The 24909-nt window shown below is 42.0% G+C and overlaps 1 protein-coding gene across 1 annotated transcript in view; it reads right to left on the bottom strand.

The window, feature by feature from the left end:
• TP53BP2 (tumor protein p53 binding protein 2) overlaps nt 1-24909 on the bottom strand; it is a 59692-nt gene that overhangs the window by 20806 nt on the left and 13977 nt on the right. The window contains 5 exon segments of the mRNA XM_058533641.1: nt 303-477; nt 2730-2831; nt 7390-7472; nt 11829-11942; nt 14633-14780. Coding sequence (XP_058389624.1) covers nt 303-477; nt 2730-2831; nt 7390-7472; nt 11829-11942; nt 14633-14780 — 622 coding nt within the window.

Below are 24909 nucleotides of genomic sequence, written 5' to 3'. Positions count from 1 at the left end.
CAACTTCCTACACTGATGTGGGGTTTTTTTGGTTTTATTGGTGAGGAAGATTGGCCCTGAGCTAACGTCTGTGCCAGTCTTCCTCTATTTTGTATGTGGGTCGCCACCACAGCATGGTTGAGAAGTGGTGTAGGTCCGAGCCCAGGATCCGAACTCTTGAACCCGGGCTGCCGAAGTGGAGTGCATGAACTTTACCACCATGCCACAGGGCCAGCCCCCAATGTGTGTTCTTACACCCAAACAGTCTGACACATAGCCTAACGTGTAGGTTCACTGAGGTAAACCCACTAGGAGCAACTCACCAAGTTTCCCGTTGCTGAGCCTCTTCTGTTCCACATGGCCTTTAAGTGCTCTCACTTTTTTTAGCTTGGCTTCCTGACTCTCAGCTATTTCTTTTAGCCTCTTAAGTTTCTCCTGCTCAGCAGCTTGCTGCTGTTGACGCTGGTCTTGCTGTTTCAAAAACTTTAAGCGCTGTTCCTGAAGAGAGAAGCCACCACCAGGCATATCATTTTAAGCAGGCAAACCACTAACCCAGAAAGAATCCAACCACAACCCCGAGATGCCGAGACTGAGATGCAGCACCGGTAGCACCGTTCTGGTCTCACCACCTGTCCTGTACAAGGCCGTCGGAACCACTCTGAAGTCTGTTAAAAACAGACGCTCCTGGGCCCAACCCCAGAATCTCTTGGGGGTAAGATCCAGGAATCAGTATTTTGTGTGTGTGTGTGTGTGAGGAAGATCAGCCCTGAGCTAACATCTGTTACCAATCCTCCTCTTTTTGCTGAGGAAGACTGGCCCTGGGCTAACATCCATGCCCATCTTCCTCCACTTTATATGGGACGCCACCACAGCATGACTTGATGGGTGGTGCGTAGGTCCATGCCCAGGATTCGAACCTGCGAACCCCGGACCGCCAAAGCAGAGCGCACGAACTTAACCACTACGCCAGCAGGTGGCCCCCAGGAATCAGTATTTTTTTATCCAAGTGGTTCTTACGCAGCAAGCAGTGATCCTTGAACTAGTTTTTATGAACTGCAGCTATAATTTTAAGGAGGAGCTCATTTAGAGATGGGAAACAGTGTAAGAAAGTTGTTAAACGATAAGCTTTGGAGTCAAACATGGATTCAAACCCAAACTTTGCCACTTATGAAACTTTGGGCAAATTACATAACTTCACCAAGTACACAAGTCTGTTTCCTCATCTATAAAGTTGGGATGATCAATAATAACTACCTCACAGGGCTATAGTGAGGAGTAATGAGATGTGAAATGTAAATCTCTGTGAACCGGCCCTTCCATAGTATACATTCAATAAACACACAATTACACGCTAAATAAACTACTTAATGCCTTTAGAAAACTGCAATTATGCAACTTAAAATTTTATTTATATTACACTAAAAATTTTAACTGAGTAATAGAGCCACAATTTATAGACAAAGATAAACTTCTTGGATAAATATGCCTAAAACACATAAATAACTTAGAAATAGTTTCAAAATAAGACCCTGAGGTTAGAGATTTACTCTGTGAACAATCACCTTTCTTATTTGAATTTCTGACCTTGCTACTCAAGGAATAGTACATGAGCACCACCTGGGAGCTTGTTGGAAATGCAGAATCTCAGAGCCCAACCCATACCTACTTGGGCCAGAAAATGCATTTTTAACCAGATGTCTAGGTGATTCGTATGCGTATTAAAGTCTGAGAAGCAATGATAACACACGATTTTGAAAAAGCTGGTGTCTGGCATTACAAACAGAAACAGAGGCACAGGCACCCTAGGAAGTATCACATGGAAGGAGACAGGACCCAGTGCCTGTTGAGAACTGCCCTAGAGAAGCCCTGGCCACGGCTTCAAAGCCCTGCTGGGTGACTCGCTATGTCAAAGCATCAATTGTCCACACCAGCTTCAGTGAACCTATAATCACTACAAGACCAGTCAGGTGCCGACACTGAGTGTTTAGACCGGGGGTTGGCAAACTACAGCCTGCAGGTGAAATCCAGCCTGCTATCTGTTTTTCTAAGTGCAGTCTTACTAAACACAGCCACACCCCTTCGTTCAGCTACTGTCGACGGCTGCTTTTGTTGCTGCAACTGCAGAGTTGAGAGAGCACAGTCTGCAAACCTTAAAATATTTACTATATATACACACACAGAGAAATTCTGATGACACCTGGTTTGGACCAGAGGCCCATGGCTGGCAGGAGAAGCAGCAGGGAGACAGGTTTGATAGTAACAAAGAAACTTCTTATATTTTCCTCATTCAAGGCCAGAACTAGGATTACTTTGTGGGTGGAGAATGTCCCCAAATCAAGGCAAGCAGCCTGTTATGGGTGCCAAGCAGCAGAAGGGGACAGCGTTAGCATGGGTAGACTGTTAGGTTCCTCTTGCTGCAGTAGCGACTCAGGACAAGGAGAGCCCAGAGTTGTGCCCACCAGCAAAGCTGAGGGGTTCTTTATGCCTCTCCTGTTACTGGTCCCAACACAGCAGGGTTAACTTCAGTCAGAGTCAGGAGTCAGGAGGATCTTGAACAACTGGGATGATTTCAGGATTTCTACAAAATGCTGTAGAAAAGAGGAGAAAGCCCCACACGGCAAGCAACTTTTGGGTTGATACTATCAGCTCACACCTGTGGGGTAACTGGCTTATAATGAGGGTAGAATGTGAAGAGCTTTACACCTACGCTAACAGGAGTGGCCTGTTAGGTTTTTAAAACAGGACATTACCTTAGTGGCTAGCATGTGTTGCTGGGCCTCAATCTGTTGCTGCTGACGAGACGCCATTTCCTGAAGTTCAGCAAGCGTCAGATCCATCCTAGGACTATTAACCTACAAATAAAAACACAAACACTCCACTTACTATAAAATCGCAGAGACTCCTCCCTCAAAGGCCTAGTCACACGCTTCACCCGGACCAATCATAACAAAACTACTCAGCCACTTTCCTTCCACAATATGAAAGAGACCATTAATTTTTATATTAATACCCCCACACTGACTGACTAAGTTACGATGTAAAACATACTAATATACAGATCGACATTTCTATTTTAAAATTAAGTAGTTTCTGGAACAACAAAAGACCCCAAATAGCTAAAGGAATCCTGAGAGAAAAGAACAAAGCTGGAGGTATCACATGCCCTGATTTCAAAACATACTACAAAGCTGTAGTCACCAAAACAGCATGGTACTGGCACAAAAACAGACACACAGATCCATGGAATAGAATCGAAAGCCCAGAAATAAACCCCCACATCTATGGACAGCTAATCTCTGACAAAGGAGCCAAGAACAGGCAATGGGGAAAAGAAAGTCTCTTCGACAAATGGTGTTGGGAAAACTGGACAGCCACATGAAAAAAAATGAAAGTAGACCCTTACCTTACACCATGCACAAAAATTAACTCCAAATGGATTAAAGACTTGAATGTAAGACCTGAAACTATGAAACTTCTAGAAGAAAACATAGGCAGTACGCTCTTCCACATCGGTCTTAGCAACATCTTTTCAAACACCACATCTGACCGGGCAAGAGAAACAATAGAAAAAATAAACAAATGGGACTACATCAAACTAAAAAGCTTCTGCACAGCAAAGGAAACCATCAACAAAAGGAAAAGACAACCTAACAATTGGGAGAAGATATTTGCAAACCATACATCTGATAAGGGCTTAATCTCCAAAATATATAAAGAACTCATGCATCTCAACAACAAAAAAACTACCAACCCAATTAAAAAATGGGCAAAAGACCTGAACAGAGATTTCTCCAAAGAAGATATACAGATGGCCAACAGACACACGAAAAGATGTTCAAAATCACTAACTATCAGGGAAATGCAAATCAAAACTACAATGAGATATCACCTCACGCCCGTCAGAATGGCTATAATTAACAAGACAGGAAACAACATGTGTTGGAGAGGATGTGGAGAAAAGGGGGAACTCTCATATACTGCTGGTGGGAGTGCAAACTGGTGCAGCCACTATGGAAAACAGTATGGAGATTCCTCAAAAAATCAAGGATAGAACTACCGTATGATCCAGCTATTCCACTGTTGGGTATTTATCCAAAGAACTTGAAAACACCAATTTGCAAAGGTACATGCACCCCTGTGTTCATTGCAGCGTTATTCACAATAGCCAAGACTTGGAAGCAACCTAAGTGCCCATCAAGGGACGAATGGATAAAGAAGCTGTGGTATATATACACAATGGAATACTACTCAGCCATAAGAAACGATGAAATCCAGGCATTTGTGACAACATGGATGGACATTGAGGGTATAATGCAAAGTGAAATAAGTCAGAGGGAGAAGGTCAAATACCGTATGATTTCCTTCATTAAGTAGTAGATAATAACAACAATAAACAAACACATAGGGACAGAGATTGGATTGGTGGTTACCAGAGGGGAAGGGGGGAGGGAGGAGGGTGAAAGGGATAATTCGGTACATGTGTGTGGTGATGGGTTGTAATTAGTATTTTGGTGGTGAACATGATGTAGTCCATGCAGAAATAGAAGTACAATGATGTACACCTGAAATTTTTACAATGTTATAAACCAATTAAAACAAAAAAAAAATTAAGTAGTTTCAATAGTCAGTGATATAAATGGAACTATTTAGAATTACTTTGTTCTACAGTTAATTTCTATAAGGAAACAGAGTTTGATCATGTTAAACATGATACTAGGGCACTGGCAACCAATCTAGAATACAGTTATCAGAATACCCTTTAAAAATATGACACCAGCCTTAAAAAAATTCAAGATACATTGGGTCATCAGGAACAAAGCAAGATGTCCATCCACTCTCAAAACATCTATTCAATATGGTCCTGAGGTTCCAGCCAGTGCAACAGAACAAGGAAAAGAAAGAAACTATATCCAGGTTAGAAAGGAAGTTACACTGTCTTTACTCATAGATGACATAATCATCTATGAAGAAAATCCTACGGAATCTACAAAAAAGCTACCAGAATTGATAAGTTATTTAGCAAGATTGCAGGATAAAAGATCAATATGCAAAAATCAGTTGTATTTATATATATTAGCAACAACCAGAAACTGAAAAAAATTTCTTAAATATCATATACAATAGCATAAAAAACATGAAGAATTTAGGAATAAATTTAACAGAAGATGTGCAAGACCTGTATACTGAACACTTCAAAACACTGCTGAGAGAAAGAAGACCTAAACAAACAGAGAGATACACCACGGTGTTCATGAATTGAAAAAGCTCACTATTGTCAAGACGGCAATTCTTCCCAAACCGATCTATACAATCAACAGAATCCCAACCAAAATCCGGCAGGCTTTTTTGTATAAAATGACAACCAAATTCTAAAATTCCGTATGGAAGTGCAAAGGATCTAGAATAGCCAAAACAACTCTGAAAAGAATAAAGTCGGAAAACTTAACACTACCTGACTTCAAGACTTACCATATTTTGGTAACCAATATAGCATGGTATGGACGTCAAGACAGATAAATAGATCAATAGAACAGAATAGAGAGCACAAAACCAGACCCACATACATATGCGGCAATTGACTTTAGACAAAGGTGCAAGGGCAACTGAGTAGAGAAAGACAGTCTTCTCAACAAATACCGGATATAACCGGATATCCATATACAAGAACCAAAATAAACTTTAATTCTCACACCAAATGCAAATGTTAACTCAAAATGGATTAGAAACTTAAATGTAAAATCTAAAATTACAAAGCTTCTGAATTGATCGATTATACTTTATTAAAATTAAGAACAAGTCACAAATTGGGAATAATATTTGTAAATTATATATCTAATAAAAGACTCGGATCCAAAATATAAGAACTCTCAAACTCAATAATCAGAAAGCAAACAACTCAATAAAGGAAAAAATGGGCAAAAGAGTAGAACAAATAAATACATCACCAAACAAGACATACAAATGGTAAATAAGCTCATGAAAAGATGCCCAACGTCATTAGCCATTAGAGAAATACAAATTATAACCACAGTGGAATACCACTAGACACCTGTTAGATAGTCAAAAGTAAAAGGACTGACCATATCAAATATTGGCAAGGATGTGGAAAAACTGGAACTCTCTGATGGTGATGTAAAATAAAACAATCACTTTGGAAAACAGTTTGGCAGCTTCTTAGAAAGTTAACATATACCTACCACATGACCAACCATTCCACTCCTAAGTATTTACTCAAGAGAAATAAAAGCATATGTCCATACAAAGACTTGTACCCAAATACTCCTTGCAACTTGATATGGAACAACCAAAAATTGGAAACAACCCAAAGGTCCATCAACAGGTGAATGGATAAACAAACTGTGGTATATCCAGACAATGAAATACCTCCCAGCGATAAAAAGGAAATCAACTATTGATATACATACAACATGGGTGAATCTCAAAATCATGATGAGTAAATTCAGGCAAAAAGAGTACATACTGGATGACTCCATTTATATAAGATTCTAGAAAATACAACTAACTTGTAGAGACAGAAAGTGGACCCGCTAGTGGTTCCTTGAGGATGGGGAGGGAGGCAAGTAGGGAAGGATTACAGAGGGATGTGAGGAAACTTTTGGGGGTGACGGATATTTTCGTTATTGTGACTGCGGTGATGGTTTCCTAAGTATATACATATGTCAAAACTTCTCAAATGTGCACTTGAAATATGTGCAGTTTATTATATGTCATTTATACTTCAATAAAGCTTAAAAAAAAACCCAGCGAGGGGGAACGACACATCGCGTCAAGACGCACTGGAGTCCTATTAATGGCTAAGACCATTTTTGTCGCTGTTATCTCAGCCTTTCACCACGCTAAGATAACTCTAGGAGCAAAGAAGAGACACAGGAAGAACTGAGGGAAAGGTCGAGTAGGAGCAAAGGGTACTTTAGATAACCTGGGTTCTAACATAAATTCACGGTAGATTGGAGAAAGGTAACTTAGCTAATCCCTAACAGTATTAAAAATTCTGAGCTCTGAAAAGAAAATGTCTACAAGGTACCCCAAAGATACTTGCTAAAATTCATATGCAATAGCAAGAGTATTAATATATAATTTTCCACTTTTCTAAAAGCAGTTACAGCAACAAATGAAATCACCAAAAAACAAATACTTCCTCGAACTTGCTCAACATTTGTTTTGTTCCGAATTTGTGGTATATTCACCACCTAACTTCTTTCAATAGTCAGCCAGCCACACAGAGATCATTACGATTAATCATTTCTACAAAATAAATTTAAAATAACCTTTTAAAAAAGGGCCATCCTTAACAACCCATGGAACAGTAAAGTAACTATGAACGAGATTTAAAGGTTAAAAGAGCAATATCACTATCATATATAGATACAGGTGAAAACGATCACTTACGCCATTCTCCTTTCTTCGATGTTCACCAGGAACTTTTACGCCATTTCTTTTTAAACTTGGATCCTGAGACCTTGGTCCACTCACTAAGCACAAAATTGAAAAACCATGCATTAACTCTAGAGTTGACAGATACTCTAAGTACCAATTCATATCTGAGTTCCGTTATTATTATTTTTGTGTGTGTGTGTGTGAAGAAGATCAGCCCTGGGCTAACATCCGTGCCCATCTTCCTCCACTTTATATGGGACGCCGCCACAGCATGGCTTGACAAGCGGTGCATGGGTGCACGCCCGGGATCCGAACCAGTGAAACCCGGGCCGCCGCAGCGGAGCGCACGCACTTAACCACTTGCTCCACCAGGCCAGACCCTGAGTTCTGTTATTATTGCTCTTTGATATTTTAAGTTGAAAGTATCCTTAAAACAAAATATTTTCTAATAGCAATGCAGTTAAGGTCTCATAATTCAGTCTGCTTTGAAGAACCTTACTTGGAACAGTGAATAATTAGCACTTGGAAATATCACATGATAACCATTCCCTAGGAAGCTGGATGATTCAGATACCAAAGGAAGAAAAATTAACAAAATAAAATATACTTCTGACTCTGGGTAATTCACAGCACTTGCTTATAGCTGCTCCCCCAAGTTCTCTATTTAGTACTCACTAATGAAATCAGGAATAGTTTCATTGAGAGAAATAAGTGAAAATTAAATTAATCCATCCTTGCACTCATTAACAGTGTAATTTATATGGGAAGGAAGCAATTGAAAATACAACAAGTGGTATTTTGAACATTTGATTTATTGAGGACGTTTGTGGTAATTCCTAAGTACTATGAAGTACTTCCCCATTTAAGTAAAAAACCTCCATTTTATTAGTTTGGGAAAGTACTAACTGGAAAACCCTGTGTACTCTGCTTTTCTGGCTAAAAAGAATTTTTCAAGTCAAAATATATCAACCTCTCATTATCACTTAATGCATCATAAAGGGAAAATACTTTTAATTTAAATTGATACATTAGGGGCCGGCTCTATGGCTTAGCTTTAAGCACGCGCGCTCCGCTATTGGCTGCCCGGGTTCGGATCCCGGGCGTGCACCGATGCATCGCTTGTCCGGCCATGCTGAGGTGGCCTCCCACACACAGCAACTAGAAGGATGTGCAACTATGTCATACAACTATCTACTGGGGCTTTGGGGAGAAAAAGGGAAAAAAAAGGAGGAGGATTGGCAATAGATGTCAGCTCAGGGCCGGTATTCCTCAGCAAAAAGAGGAGGATTGGCATGGATGTTAGCTCAGGACTGATCTTCTTCATAAAAAATAAACAAATAAATAAATAAATTGATACATTATACAAAACAAATAGTATCAACAAAGAGAATTTTTTAAATAAATGAAATTGGGCCGGCCCCGTGGCTTGGTGGTTAAGTGCGCGTGCTCCGCTACTGGTGGCCCGAGTTCGGATCCCCGGTGCGCACCGACGCACCGCTTCTCCAGCCATGCGGAGGCCGCGTCCCACACACAGCAACTAGAAGGATGTGCAGCTATGACGTACAGCTATTTACTGGGGCTTTGGGGAAAAAAAAAGGAGGAGGATTGGCAATAGATGTTAGCTCAGAGCCGGTCTTCCTCAGCAAAAAGAAGAGGATTAGCACGGATGTTAGCTCAGGGCTCATCTTCCCCACAAAGAAAAAATATATATATATATTAACCTCTATACATACATACATACATAAATAAATAAATGAAATTAAGTTTATACCTATACTTCCCAGAAATTAGAAAAACTATTATAACCCAAGAAATTTTAGATTAAAATTTCTTTTGAATCAAATGTCATTTATACCTGCTTTGAAGCTGAGCACAAATTCCCATGCCAATAAATATGTCTATCCCCTAAGCCAGGTGTCATACTACACCTACCTCTAAAGTATTAGCCTTATTTTTAAAATACTGTTCAATTCTCTGACACAATAGCTCAAGTAATCTGTCACAACATTTCTGCAAGAAAAAGAAAAGTCTATCATTTAAGAATAATTGCTTTCTTGCTGCCTCAAAAAGAGAGCACTCCCCCAGTTTCTCCTTAGCGTGTTCAGTTACACAATTAGAGCAAAAAGCAAGAGCTTTAACAATAATTTCATACACATTCGGGGGCACAGGTCCTACTTAAACTCAAACAGGAATAGGGTGACAGTCTCCTAGTCCATAATCTAGAAGTCCACCTTAAAAAGGTTATAACAGACAGATAGCAATCCTGTTTTATCCCAATTTAAACACTACGTGGCACTGGTGTTCTGCAACCATGTGAAAACGGCTCCTTCCTCTTCAGATTGTATTTCTCACATGACAGACACACTGAAACTGCATATTGCACTACTGAGGGACTAGTTAATAATTCACCCAGGACTATACAGGACGATATCTGAACTGGCAGATGAACAGGTAAGATTCAACTCATTTATTAGAAAAGAACGTACATAGTAATGTAAATAAAGAACAAAATAAAAACAAGACGCCCATTTAAAACTACAAAAAAGAAAGTTTAGGGGAAAAAAATACATGCTTCTTTAAAATAAAGTTACAGACAGCAACGATACTGAAAGTCACGTGAGCCAGCCTGGTGGAGGTGATTCAAGTCCCACTCCCGGCTCTGCCCTGGGTGTGTAGCCTCTGACAAGTCACTTAACCCCTAAGGATCAGCATTTCTCATCTGTAGAGCAGAAGACACCAGACTAAGTCAATTCTGGGTCCCCTCCACTCTAACTTTAAAATTTCTCATTGCTGGGTACGATATGGACACTTGTATTAAAGCAATAAAACTGAGATTTTATAACACCCAACAGTTAACATCTGTTGCCTACATTCTCACTCCCAAGAATTATATACTGAAGTCACAAACCCTCAACTTTCCATTTTAAAAGTTTCAAGATTTTCAGAAATACCTAATAATCCTGCTTCAACCAGGGCTTCCCACCGAGAACAGAGCCTCTCCACAGATCCCAGATTTTAAACTGCGTATTCCCCCACACCCTATGAGGCCTCTGGGGTCACGGGGATAGCTGCGTCCTCAGTGTCTACTGCTGCTTTCAGGCCACTATTTCTCCACTTTCACACATTCCCTTCTACCCTCTCCTCTGTCCTTATCAAGTCTGGTCACATCTACACCCTCGGTCACCACAGGACCCCCTTTTTCTCTCCAAGTCCTGCCTTCATTCTGGATGATTTTACCATCTCAGCTCTGCGGCGTCCTCGTGTCCGCTCTCATTCAGGCTCATTTCATGGCCCAACCCAGAACCACATCACCTATAAGCACTCTCCCTCTGAAATCTTACATTCAAACATTCTACTTTTTCTTTTTTTTTTTTTGCCGTGAGGAAGATCAGCCCTGAGCTAACATCTGCCAGTCCTCCTTTTTTTTTTTGCTGAGGAAGACTGGCCCTGAGCTAACATCCGTGCCGATCTTCCTCTACTTTATATGGGACGCCGCCACAGCATGGCCTGACAAGCGGTGCGTCAGTCGCGCCCGGGATCCGAACCCGGGCCGCCAGCAGCAGAGTGCACACACTTAACCGCTAACGCCACGGGGCCCGCCCCTCAAACATTCTCCTTTTGACCACAGTCTCCTCTCACTCCACGGTTCGTTCATCTGAGACTTGTGGTCTCTCCACCCTGGACTCTTCCCCTGCAGCCCCTCCTATCTTCACTTCTTTCCCACCCAGCTTGGATGCCATCTTGCCAATCTCCTCTTCTCCCCTGTCCCACTGGCCTCCCATTGAATTAGTCCAGCAAAACGCCCACCTTGGGTCAATCCAACTATCTTCTCCTCTTACAACCGCCTGGGGTGCAGGGCACTCACGGCTGGAGAAAATCTCCTGTGGTCTCCAGTGTCTAACCCCGGCTGGCCTCCACAGTCCCCAGCCATCTGGCTTCCCTAGCAGGCGCTCTCCTGTTCTCCACAACAGCTCAAACTGCTGATCACCCCCCCAATCACCACTTTCAGGTGCCTCTGCCTCCCACCTCAGAGAAAACCAATGTTCTCAGACGGGAAGTCCCTCAACTTGCTCCCACAAAGCACACACACTCACCTGTAGCCCTAACAGTTTTCCTTCCGTCCTGTTACAACGTAAGAGGGCTCCCTCCGCGCCTCCGAGTCTCTCCACCAGGGCTGAGGGAGCACCTTCTCAGGCACCTGCCATCAAGCGCTCCCTCCTTCTTGTATTTCAACCTCCTCTACTGATTCCTTCCCACCCGCACTGAAAACTACCATCAAACTTCTCCCATCTTCAAACCAAACAAACCCACACCCTTTTTGCCCTCCAACAGCCAGGTCTTGGAAGAGTGTCTCACTGCTTCCACTGATCACATGCCACCTCTCCTCCAGCTACTCCAATACGTGAAATAAAAACTCAGATCTTTGTTATGATTCATAGAGTGCTACCTACCAATGTCCCTGCCAGGGGGGCGTTCATGTCGGAGGAAGAAACGAACTTCGCTCCTCTGACTTCCAAATCGCTGCAGAACATCAAACATTCGCTCGTTATCAGCAACTGGACGTTCTAAAAGAAACAGATAGAAATCACATTATCTGCAGGTAAAAGAAAGACGTATCATTTATTATCTATCCTTCCTGCTAATTATGCATTATGAATGCAGGACGTACTTAGCATCCTAGATAATTTTTTTTCATTAAAAGAACCCTTAGAACATGAAGTATCACATATTTTCCACACATATAATCAGTGTGAAGCCTGGACGGAGGACTGGAAAGTGCAATGGATCTGGGCCAGTTGTCAGGAGCTCAAGAGTCTAATTCAGTGGGCTCTTTACTAGCCAGAGGCAGGTCATTTAACCTCCATGGGCTTCCAAAGTTTCTGTCACCTACTACATAGGATGGTCTCTGAGGTCCCCTCTAACTCTAATGGTTCTAGGATTTGCTAAATATACAAACAAAAAATTAAAAAACAACTTTCTAAACAGCCTAGTCTTATTATCTATTAGACTAAATTTAAGTTATAATTTTACAGACTGTGTTAAAAAAAATCAGACATATCCATTTCCAAACCCAATACTATTTAGTGCACTGAAAATATATCTACTTGGCCCCTCTTCCAATGAGACTGCCAGGTGTCAAAACTTTTCTGGAGACAAAAAGAAGGCCCAGCTAAAGACCCTAATAACTGGGAACTTCAGGAGAAACAATATCTTAAGCTCAAAAAATCTTCCAACCTCAAGGGATCTGGATATAAAAACCAAACATACTGTTTAAGGATGCAACTGCTTAAAATCAAATAAACTCCAGTAATGTCAAAATAATTTTTAATACAAAAATGTGGAAATAGCCTAAGAAAACTCAATGCTGTTCTCAGTAATCAAAGACACTATCTAAGCACCTTAAATAAACAATAAGAGCAGAGAACGGAGCGGCCAAGCGTTCAGTAGCCAAATCTGTGGACTGACCCTGAACTTAATCTGCCTGGTCGCAACAAAGTGCAGTTCTGGCTGTTTATAGTAACACAACGGACTGAGCTGACAGAGATACCCCTCCTTCTATAAACCACAGAAATTCTAAGTTGTAGTTCATTTTCTAAGGGTTCTTTTAATGAAAACAAGAAGCTCATTTATTCAATATTCAGTAAACATTTACTGAGCACCTACTGCATACCAGGCACTCTCCCTAAGCTGGGGCACAGCAATGAACAAGACAAGCAAGGTCTTGCTCCCCCCAGAAAAACACTCCTGAGTAGACACCACCCCAAAAAGAAATTCTGAGTAGACCCTCCACCTCCTCACCAAAAAAAATACATACACACACACACACACACAGACACACACACACACACTTTACTTCCAAAGAAATGAAGTGAAATCCCCAGGATCCAGAGCAAAGAGAGAACTCAAAAGAAGTGAAGTAACTTCCAGTCCATGCTGGGTTGGACCTTCCCAAAAGGGCCTTCTTATAAGGTCTAATTCTAAGGTCCTAATGGCCTATGTTGACAAAAGATCAGTCTTAGGCCTGCACTAGCTGAGATACACTTCAAGCATCTCTGCGCTTAGGGAGTTTGCATTCTAGTGCTGTGTTTGGGGCTACAGGATTAAAGAGGCAAAAAACTAACAGAGACACACAAACCCAGAGCGACATGTCTTATGCAGAGGATTCAATCAGAATGAGAGAAGAGAGAACTTCATGGCTGCTCTAGCAGGATGCTCAGGGAAAGCCTCTCCCACGAGGTAACATGACAGCTGAAATCAAGCGACCGGAAGGAACCAGCAATGACAAATCTGGAGGGAGAGCAATGGAGGCTTGGGAACAGCGAGTGCCAATGGTTCTAAGGTGAGAAGAGCTTAGTTCAGTTTATTCAGAGATATGAAAAAGCTGCAAGAAGGTGGCAAGGAGGAAAACGGTACCAAGACCAAGAGTTTGGATCCTCTTCTAAGTAGAAGAGAAAGCCACCGAAGAGTTTAAACAGGAAAGTCAAACTCTCAAATCTTCATTTAAAAAGGATCACTTGGGTTTCTTTATGCGAATGGTCCAATCTAGCTCCTATTTGAAGCGAAAAAGTAGTAAGCCATTCAGGGAGAGTATAGAAGACCTTCTAGAACACTCAACTCAAGATGAGTAAGAGGTCTTCCTGGTAAAAGGTGAGCACTCAGCTGAAGTCAGATGTCATGAATGGTGTGAACTCAATTAACACGGTGTGCGACTTGCACTGGGACATGGCACGCCCAGAGGAGAAAAAGAAAACCGTGCGAGTTCACCCAGGCTGTGTAGGAACAAGGCAGAAATTATGAAAAATTACCCCCACACCTACAAAGTCCTGTGGGGCACTGCCTTCTGCCACCACAGTAACTCAACACCCAACAGCTTTCCCTAAAAACCTACAAAAACATCGAGAGGGCAAAACAATCCGGATGCCCCAACTTTCTAATTAAGTAAAGCCTAAGTATACAAAAAATACTTTTGAGCACCAGGCATTTGACCATCACACCCCAGAAGCTTCCACCTGGTGTAGCAGCTGCCTGTCTTTTGATGTTTGACACCATGGTGTCTTCATCGTACAGCAGAAAATGAAAACAGCAAAAACACCTGACATGTCACGACGAAGCTGGGTGGAGAACATTATCTCCTGATGGACACACTAGTCACACTTGCTCATGGATAAACATGAGTGTCACACAGCGCCACGTCTATAAACCAATAATAACACAAGACGGCCCCACTGAGCACAGGGCTGCCCGGGTCTCGTACCGGAGCCACACCACACTTCGGCCAAATGGCAATCGCTTTCGCCAGGCTCTTTGCACAGATCCACCACATCTCTGCATATTGTTTCTGGAGTAACTGGAACTTCTGTGAAGTGCTGCTCGCTGTTACTGAGGTACACCGTAAGAAACATCTGAAAACAAAGGAGAAACACAACAGTTACCAGGGCTGTCCACACTGCTGGTTTGCACCTCCTAGTCACCTTCGATTCCTTTCCCCAAACGGTCTCAGGCAAAGTGCAAACGTACAACCGAACAGTATGGCTGTCCCCTGGCTGAGGTGCAGGGACGGACCCAGAGCTCTGCCCTGGACTCCCTGCCCCGCTCCTGTGGGGCCTGCAGAGCCCCTGGGGACCCTTGGAGGACAGTCAAACCAGTTCACACAAAAGGGCCAATTAAATCTTTCTCTGACATTTTATTCATCTTACTTGTTTACCAAATACTTACACAGTTCTTAGTAAGTACCAGACCCATACTACAAACAGACCTTCCTAACAGTCCTGTAAGGGGGAGCAGGGGAGACCACACATGTATACTTATTTATGCACAGCCTCTTTTTGAAAGGATATATAGGAACATAACGTGTTGCTTCTGAAGGGGAGGGATGGGAAATAGGAGCTAGAACTTTGAAGGAAATTTAATATTTATACCATGTACACATATTACCTATTCAAAAAATTATATTTTTAAATCTAAAATGTTTAATCAAATTAAATACTTACATTAAAGCATAAGTCTTTATCAACAAAGTGTAAGCAGAAATGATTGGCTGTTATGCTAGAACTTATCTGACTCTGTCTATAAACTTCAGGCCAGCCAAAGATTTAAAACTAAAACTCATTAACAATCGTTCTCTCAGTAAAAATAGATACTATATCTTAAAAATACTGCTACTAAAGAATTCAAATTTTCATATCTATTAAATTACAAAAAAACAGTTAATTCCCAGTGCTGAAGGAACAGAGTGAAGCAGCAAACAAACTGTGGATGGCAATGCAAGTCAGTAAACCCCTATGTCTATTCCACTCAATGAGCACCCACTCCGAGGACATCACTATGTATCAGGACAAAAAGAATAATCCCACTGTGAGAATTTATCCCATGAAAATAATTCTAATCAAAGAGAGAATGCCAAGGCTATGGCACATAAACTTCATGGACCAGTATGCAGTCTGTAAAAATAATTAATGAGACACGCTAAACACTGACAAAAGTTTGGGTTTTATGGCTGTAAAAAAGCAGAATGCAGGACCGGCCCAGTGGCATAGTGGTTAAGTCCACATGCTCCGTCTGCTTCAGCGGTCCGGGGTTCATGGGTTCAGATCCCAGGCGCAGACCTACACACTGCTTATCAAGCCATGCTGTGGCCGCGACCCACATACAAAACAGAGGAAGACTGGCACAGATGTTAGCTAAGGGTCAATCTTTCTCACAAAAAAAAAAAAAAGCAGAATGCGTAGGATTTGCACCGAGGTCACAATGACACAAGAACATCACACAACAGTCACAGTACCTGCTGAAGGTCACACAATCTCCCCTTCTGGCTTCCATGTCTCTGCCCCTGACCCCAGAACTGAGAAGGCTGCTCTAGGCTCCTCTTTGTAACAAAGGCGGTGCCTGATGAGGGACGATGATGGAAACTGGCTGAGACGTCAGACCTGTGCCTCGAGGATTTGGTCTCGAGGAGAAGATGTGCACAAGGGATGGGGTCAGCAGTCCCAGCCCCTGGGGCTGTCTAGCTCCTCCTCCTATTAAAACCATGTTTTCTTAAGGTAATCCAAGTCTCCACTTCTTGCAACCAAACTCTTCACTCACATAAACACGTATAACATAAACGGTAACCCATTACACCCGGAAGGTAACTGAGACAAATTGAAACAGTGGATGCTGTTGAAACAATAAATACAACATATGAAAAAAAGCTGTAGGTTCCCAGTATTAGCTCAGAAGCTTTCAAGCTAATTAAATCAGGTTTTCCATATTCTGATAAACTGAACTACATCAAGACACATAGTTCTGGGCGTCAACTTAGCCAACAAGGCAGCACTTGAAAACCGTGATACAAAAATCATAACACTTGGAAAAAACACCAAAGATTAACTAAGCTCACAGAATTCCACCCTGCTGCTGCTCTGGCAAAATATACAGCATATTTAATGACAGAGACAAAGAATTGATACTTGAGTGTTAAATAGCACTTCTCGTCTATACTCCCCACCCACACCAAAAAACTTTCTTTGAAGTTTAACACTTCAAAAAACAGTAGCTGTGTTCATTGTAAATATGAGACCTCGGGTACTTATTAAATTACAGAAATATTTAATATACAGTATATACACTAAACACACACTGTATCAACAAATAAAAGGGTTTTACATAAGATAAGAGAACCCTACTTTGTACACTTCACTCTTCAGAGTGCTCTCACACACAGTATCTCAGGAACCGACATCAACTCGCAGATCAGCAGAGCAGGCATTACTTTCTCTTTATAACTGAAGAAAAAGACTCAGAGAAGTGAGGGTCAGGGTACAATTCTGTTCTTCTGATCCCTCCTCTACTCTTTAAGCTGCTCCTTATAGCAGAAAAAGATCAAGAAATGCTCTGTTTAGCCACAGTAACCCAAAGTTTAATTTACTTTCTGGAAAAAAAGAGCTTCGTTTATTTAAAAGTATAATTACAAACAAGAATGATGAAAGACGTGTTCTGTTTAAGATTACTTTTCCCCAAAAAAACCACAGGATTAACACTAGCACGAATGCCAAGTGCATGAGTTGACCCCGTTTATGCCTTTCACGTACGAAGATGAGCCCTGTGGTGATTTTAGTGAGTGTACAGAAGTCCCCGATGCTGGGCCAGCAACGTGACACTGCTGCTGATTCCCGGGCAGGAGATCTGGGAATATCTGTTAATAAATAGTCTAGCTTAGGGAAGTAACATCACCTCTCTGAATCTCAGCCTCCTCCTCGTCAAATAAGAGTCTTTAAGTTTCCCAAGAGCTACCATTTATTTTAGGGGTTGATTGGGCGCCAGAGTAAAAGCCAACATCTTGACGACAGCCTACAAGTTGGGAGTTAGCAATTCAGGCACGAAGTGAGGACCGGAATGAGGGCAGTGGTGAGGACGACAGAGAAAAAAGGATAGACTCACTGGGAGAGACAGGGTCTGGTGACTAAATGAGGGCGGGGGTGCAGGGGCACGTTTGAACTGAGCAATTCAGTGGATGGCGAGAGGAGATCCAGGAGGAAAAGCAGGGCTGCTCTGTGCTGTGACTGTGGTAGACTCACGTGGGGAGACGGAGTCTTGTTTGGACTGGCTGACTCTGATCTGCCCACACCAACATCTGTCCCCCATGACCTCTCCACCCCCCAACTCCTTCTAACTCCCTCCACTCTCTCTGCACCACCAGGGTCCTCCCTGCTGTTCCCCACATGCGCTGGGCACGATCCCCCGGAGCCTGTGCATCTGTCCCTCTGTTTGCAATGTCCTTCCCTGGGTGCCTGCATGGTTTCCTCCCTCCCTCCCTTCAAGTCTTTACCCAAATGCTGCCTCCTCAGTGAGGCCCTCCCTGGCCATCCTTCCTAAAATTCCACCACCACCCTGACACACACGCACACACACACACTCTTCCCGGCTTTATTTCTCTCCTTGGCACAGTCACTAACGTACCGTAAATTACATTTATTTAACTTGTTTTTATTCTCTGTCTTCCCTACTAGAACGTAAGCACCACACAGTCCAGGGTTTTGTCTGTGCAATACGGTACCCTCAGCACCTTGACCTGTACCTGGCCTGTAACAAGCACGGAAGTAGTACTTGTTTATGAATGAATAAATCCTGCAGCTGTTATTGCATGTTACAGATTTACATCCGACTTATTTTCACAGTAAGTTTTCTCTCAGGTATTGGCAAGTGGTACAGCATATCGCATGTGGCATAGCTACATGCTCTGAGAGAAATCAGAGTGTGTCTCCTCACTTCCTCAGCCTCTATCACGCCACAGTCACCCTACTTCTGTTTCAACGTCCTTCTCATTCGTCCAGTATTTACAGGCCATCTGCTTTACGGTATAGGTTCTACCGTAGAAACAATCTTCACTAAACAGCTAATACAGCCACAGTACAAAATTCAGAGAGAGAGAGAGAGAGAGAGAGAGTGCCGTGCAGAGAGGGACACAGCCAGCCCTCAGGGAGGGAGCCCCAGGAATCAACACCCCGACCCGGCTCCTCCCTCCCCTGTCGTCCCCTCACTCCCCATTGGACAAACTGGAAGTCAGCCGGCAAGGGAAGCCGCTGACGCAGTTGAGAGAAGTCAACCTCCTGGGCCACAAGGCAGGGTGGAGAAAGGTGGAGAGTGAATCTGGAGGGACAAGCAAACGATGCTCAGGACATCAGGCCTCCTCTCCACACCCAAACTCAACGACTTCAGCATCTCCGTGGTTAGACAGGGCTCTTAAGCAAGAATCTACACAGAATGAGAGCACAAGGCCAGCAGGGTCTAGGAGAAGCATATGCCAAGCAGAGGGAACAGCAAATGTGAAGGCCTTGAGCAGGGATCAAGTGTGGCACATTCATGGAAGAGGAAGGTCACTGTAGAGGGAGCAAGGGGAAAGGATTACAGATTAATTCGAAGAGGCCAGATCATGCCTCAGGACTTTAGAGCCACTGGTCCTCCAACTCTGGCGTGGACAAAGGGTTGTTAATCAGACTGTTAGGCCCCACCCTCAGAATTTCTGACTCGGTAGATCTGGGATGGAGACTGAGATTTTGCATTTCTAACATGCTGCCACATGATGCTGATACTCCTCGTCCGGAAACCACAAGCCAAGAACCACTGTTCTCAGGCCAGAGCAAGGAATTTGGATTTTAATCTAAGAGGCCACTGGAGGCAAATCATTAGAGACAGAAAGTAGATCAGTGGTTGCCAGGGGCTGGGGAAGTAACTGCTAATGGAATGGGTACATGGCTTCTTTCTGGGGTGACGAAAATCTTCTAGAATTAGCGGTGATGTTTGCACAACCTGATGGATCTACTAAAAACCACTGAATTGCATATTTCAAAATGGTGGTACGTGAATCATAGCTCAATTTTTTTTTTAAAGAAAATAGGTCATTGGAGGATTCTAAACAGGGTAGCAAAGTGATTTATGTCATTTTAAAAAAATCACTCTCGGGGCCATCCCAGTGGCGCAGTGGTTAAGTGCGCTCGCTCCACAGGATCCCGGGCACGCACTGACGCACCGCTTGTCAAGCCATGCTGCGGTGGCGTCCCATATAAAGTAGAGGAAGATGGGCACGGATGTTAGCCCAGGGCCAGTCTTCCTCAGCAAAAAAAAGAGGAGGATTGGCATCAGATGTTAGCTCAGGGCTGATCTTCCTCACACACAAAAAAAAAAATTAAAAAAAAATTAAAAAATCACTCTGGCTACTACATGACAGGAACAGTCATGAAAGACCAATTAAGAGGACACATAGCATATAAAATGAGACATGATGGCAACACAGACTGCAGGTAACAGCAAAAGTGGTGGAAAACGGCTGGATTTGGGTTATATTTTGAAGGTAGAGCCAACAAGACTTGCTTGCTAGGACGCAGGATGTGAAAGTAGAAAAAAAATAAGAGTGAAGCCGGATTTGTTGTCTAAGTAACTGGGCAAACAGTGGTGCAACTTACTGAGATGGGGAAGGAGGAACAGATTGGAGAAGGGTCCACAGGACAGAGGCCTCCATGTTAAACTGGAGATGTGAAGAAGCCACTTAATACACAAGTCTGACTGGGATGATAAAAGTAAGAGAAGAGCAAATGCAGGCACTAAAAGCCATAAGACTGGATGTCCTAGATCAGCCAGGGACAGCCAGAGACAGAAAAGAAGCCGAGGACCGTGCCTCAAGCGAGTCAAACCACATCAAGAGGTCCCAGAGAGTACAAGGATCCAGCAAAGGACTGAGAAAGATCCACCAATAAAAAAATAGAAAGAAACCCAGATGAGCGCTGTGTCAGAAACCAAGTAAAGAAAGTGTTTCTACTAAGTCAAATGAAGCTTAGAGGTCTCGGAAGTGAGGGCTGAGAAGTGATCCCCAGATCTGGCACGATGGGGGTTGTTGGTGGCCTCGACAAGCTCTGAGTAACGAGGATGAAGGCCTGGTTGGAACAGACTAGAGAACCTGAGGGATGGACAGAGACAGTACAGAAAACTCTTCCAAGGTGTTTCGCTTTAAGACAACGCAGAGGAAATGGAGCCACCGATGGAAGAAGACATAGAGCGAAAGGGGTGTTTTGTTTTTATTTCAACATGGCAGTATTTCAGAAGGTTTTAATGGATAAGAATGATCCAGTAGACAGAAAATGGTGTTGATAATACTGACTCTTTCTCTCTCACCACCACCTGTTCCCTAGACCAGTGTTCACTGCCCAGTGGGGATCGCCATCTGGAGAACCCACTAACGCTTCACACTCCGCATGGCCAAACTGTCACAGTCCCATCTTCACTCACTTCTTTGTTGTTGTGATTATTTTACTTCTGAAATTACAAAGATAACTGACTGAGTCTGATGATTTCTTAATTGGACACCACAGCACAGTGGCAACAACATGGCCAGAAGAGGTGGCTTTAGGCTATGACTGTATGACCCTTCACGTCTGACTGAGGGAGGGAGTGTCTGACCTGCCCAAACCACAGAAGGGGGTGGGTGGAGAAGGGCCACCCATCGGTCCCAACTGCTACCATGGGCTACAGTATCTGTCACTGCGACTTTTCCCTTCTAGAAAATTATGATTAGAACAAAATAAAGGCATCACACATTTTGAAATAAGCTTTTTAAATTCACTTCATCCACTCTTTAAATTTACAGACATTAAGTATGTCCCCAAGTTATAAAGGTTAAGTATCACTTACACTTATATATCACTAATAATTTAAAACCTTTTAAATTATAATCTGGCCACAATAATGGGCTTTAGTGTGATAATTTATAACAATCTAAAATTTTACAGAGGAAGTGAAACAGGCATTTTCTCAATAAATATCCCTTCTTACTTTACTTGGAAGAGGAACAAAAAAACCAGGGAAGAGGGTCACAGGAGAGGACTAGCTAAACTAGTTATCACGTTAACCTGAGAAAAAGGAGGCACACACCTTCTTTATCCGTGTTTCATAAATCTACTGTGCTCCAAAATCATCAAAGAATTCTTCAAAAATGTAACCTAATTCGCTGAAAAATAAAACGAAAACAAGATGAAGCTGTTTTTGCTTTATTTCGTTTAGATGAAGCGGTTTGATCAGCGTGTTGAAAAATTTACCTCAGAAAGACATTTTAGCCTGCCTGACCAACTAAGTCCCTCAGAAAACAACAATTCTGGCCTAGAATTCATGAGCTTTAATGACAAAAAATGAAGCTGTTCCCTCTTAGAAGTTTCTAGCATCTAATACCAAAACATTTTAGGAAGAAAAAGCACACACAAAACTTTCAGAACGCGTCCCTCGTGTATTGTTTTGTTACAAAACAGTATTCGCCACAGCCTATTATACAAATGGAAAATATGTCTATACGCACATGTAATACATACATAGAAAAAAGCCTAGAACTATAGTCACCAAATTAACAGTGGCTATGCCTTGGTGGTAAGACTACGAAGTGAATTTCTGGGAGATTATCTATGCTTAAATTTTCTAGAATGATTATGTACCACTTGTATAACAAAATTGATTTTTTTAAGGAATCAATGATGAAATTAATAAGATAAAAATAAGGTACCATTTTTATTCACACACATTACCACTTCCCTGGATCCTTGCTGTGAGATATGTAAGGCAAATATCTGTCTGATAGTGCTTTTTTTTTTTTTAATAATTTTATTTATTTATTTTTTCCCCCAAAGCCCCAGTAGATAGTTGTATGTCATAGCTGCATATCCTTCTAGTTGCTGTATGTGGGACATGGCCTCAGCATGGCCGGAGAAGCAGTGCGTCTGTGCGCGCCCAGGATCCGAACCCAGGCCGCCAGCAGCGGAGCGCGAGCACTTAACCGCTAAGCCATGGGGCCAGCCCTGTCTGATAGTGTTTTTCTGGGGTTGCTATGCTGCCTCAACTTTAGTCAGGGGCCATTAAAAACAAGCAATTGAGAAATATATCTTAAAAGTCCACTATATTAGAATGGAATATTATTCAGCCACAAAAAGGAATGAAGTACTGATGCATGCTACAACATGGATGAACCTTGAAAACATTATGCTAAGTGACAGATGACGGACACAAAAGGAACTGTCCAGAATATTCAAATCCACAGAGACAAGAAGTCGATTTAAGAGTTGCTATGGGCTGGGGGGGCACCAGAACTGGGAGTAACTAAAGAGTATGGGGTTTCTTTCTGGGGTGATGAAAATGTTCTGGAACTAGTGGTAATAGTTATATAACCTTGTGAATATACTAAAAGCCATTTAATGTACACTGTACAGGGTGAATTTTATGGTATGTGAATTATATCACAATTTAAAAAGCCTACTACACGCTTACTATGTGAGAGAGATAAAAACTTCTTAAGGGAGATAAAATTTACTCATGGAAAAACTAGAGAACAATTTAGTACTAAATTACATAAATGAGACTGTAGGTAAAACAGAAATTCAGAAATAAAAAAATGAATGTGATCCGAGACAGACCGAGATTTCGGCAAAGAGGCATAAATTAATGGAAAGCATAAGAAAAATAATAAAAAATAATCTATAGTAACCTTACTCCCAAAATGCCATCATTTCCTGACACTCTGTATTTTTTAGAACACCATATTCTCAAGAAAATAGAGATGACTTCATTAGCTTCTTTCCCATATACGGAAGCAAAATGGGCTTCCCTGGACTTAAGTCCCCTGGGAGGCCACTGTGAGAAACTTGATTATTCTCACTGACTCATGTGTTCCTGGGAATTTCTGAGGTAATTATTTTCATCACAGAGAGTGCAGCGATAATCAGATCAAAACAACACAACAGCCTTTATACATGCACCTGTATACCATGAGGACAAGGAACCGTGGGGGCATCTGAAAACGCTCACCAGGTCTAGCAACAGAGCAGATGGCTTTTCCTCCTCTGGTAGAAGATGTCAAAACCTGATCAGCCCTTCTCAGCGGCATAAAGACATTAAAATGTTAACTTCTTTCCAATTTGTAAACCAGGAACTTCAGTTTTTTACAGTATGAGCCACCAAAAGAAGAGATTAGAGTTTTCAACAAACGATAGCATAAACTCTAAAGTGCATTAAAGAGCAGAGGATATAACAGAGAGATCACATACGACAATACAAATGGTAAAACCTGGGGGAAATAAAGGTAAACTAAAAAGCTGAGGTACCACTTACAACTATTACATTCATCTTCAACTGAAAGATAAGATCCAACAGAGATGAGACGGTAGGGGAGTGATTCACTCAAAGACATGAAGGGGGTACTATAACTTGTTAAAAATCCCATCTGGAAAGCGAAATGAGTCATGTTTCAAAAGCAGTAAGATTATGTATACCTCGTGACCCTACTTCTGGGAATTTATCTCAAAGTAATAACTGAAATGAAGAAAAACTCTAAATGCCTGAAGATTTTCACTACAGTGTTATATCTATAAACAGAAAGATGGAAAAACTAAATGTCCACCAACGTGGAAAAGAAAGTTAAAATACATTTGCTGGAAGGACTATGACCCAGCCACCAACTACTATGAGTATAGTATTAGAAAAATGGTAAGATAAAGTTACAACACAGGGGCCAGCCCAGTGGCATAGTGGTTAAGTTCTAGCGCTCCACTTCGGCAGCTTAGGGTTCGAGGGTTCAGATCCCGGGTGCGGACCTACACACTGCTCATCAAGCCATGCTGTGGCGGCATCCCACATACAAAATAGAGGAAGACTGGCACAGATGTTAGCTCAGAGACAATCTTCCTCAAGCAAAAAGAGGAATATCGGCAACACATGTTAGCTCGGGCCAATCTTCCTCACCAAAAAAAAAAAAGTTACAAAACAGAATTAATATTAAGTTGTAGATTATAACCATTTAAAATATATGTATGTATGAAGTGACTTGTATGGAATACACAAATGAAATTAGTGGTATGAGGAGAGCAGGTATAGACGGCACTTTTAAGTGTTTTCAATCTCAACGTTAAGATTTTTACAATAAGTTACCGTTTAAAAGTACACCATATAATATAAACGGTGATAAAAGAATGTGAAAATACTTCCTTAAAAACGGTAAATGCGATTATTATTTCTTTCTGCTTC

The sequence above is a fragment of the Diceros bicornis genome, chromosome 38 (genome assembly GCF_020826845.1).
Source record: "Diceros bicornis minor isolate mBicDic1 chromosome 38, mDicBic1.mat.cur, whole genome shotgun sequence".
Classification (NCBI taxonomy): Eukaryota; Metazoa; Chordata; class Mammalia; order Perissodactyla; family Rhinocerotidae; genus Diceros; species Diceros bicornis.
This window is presented reverse-complemented; position numbering and strand designations above follow the sequence as displayed.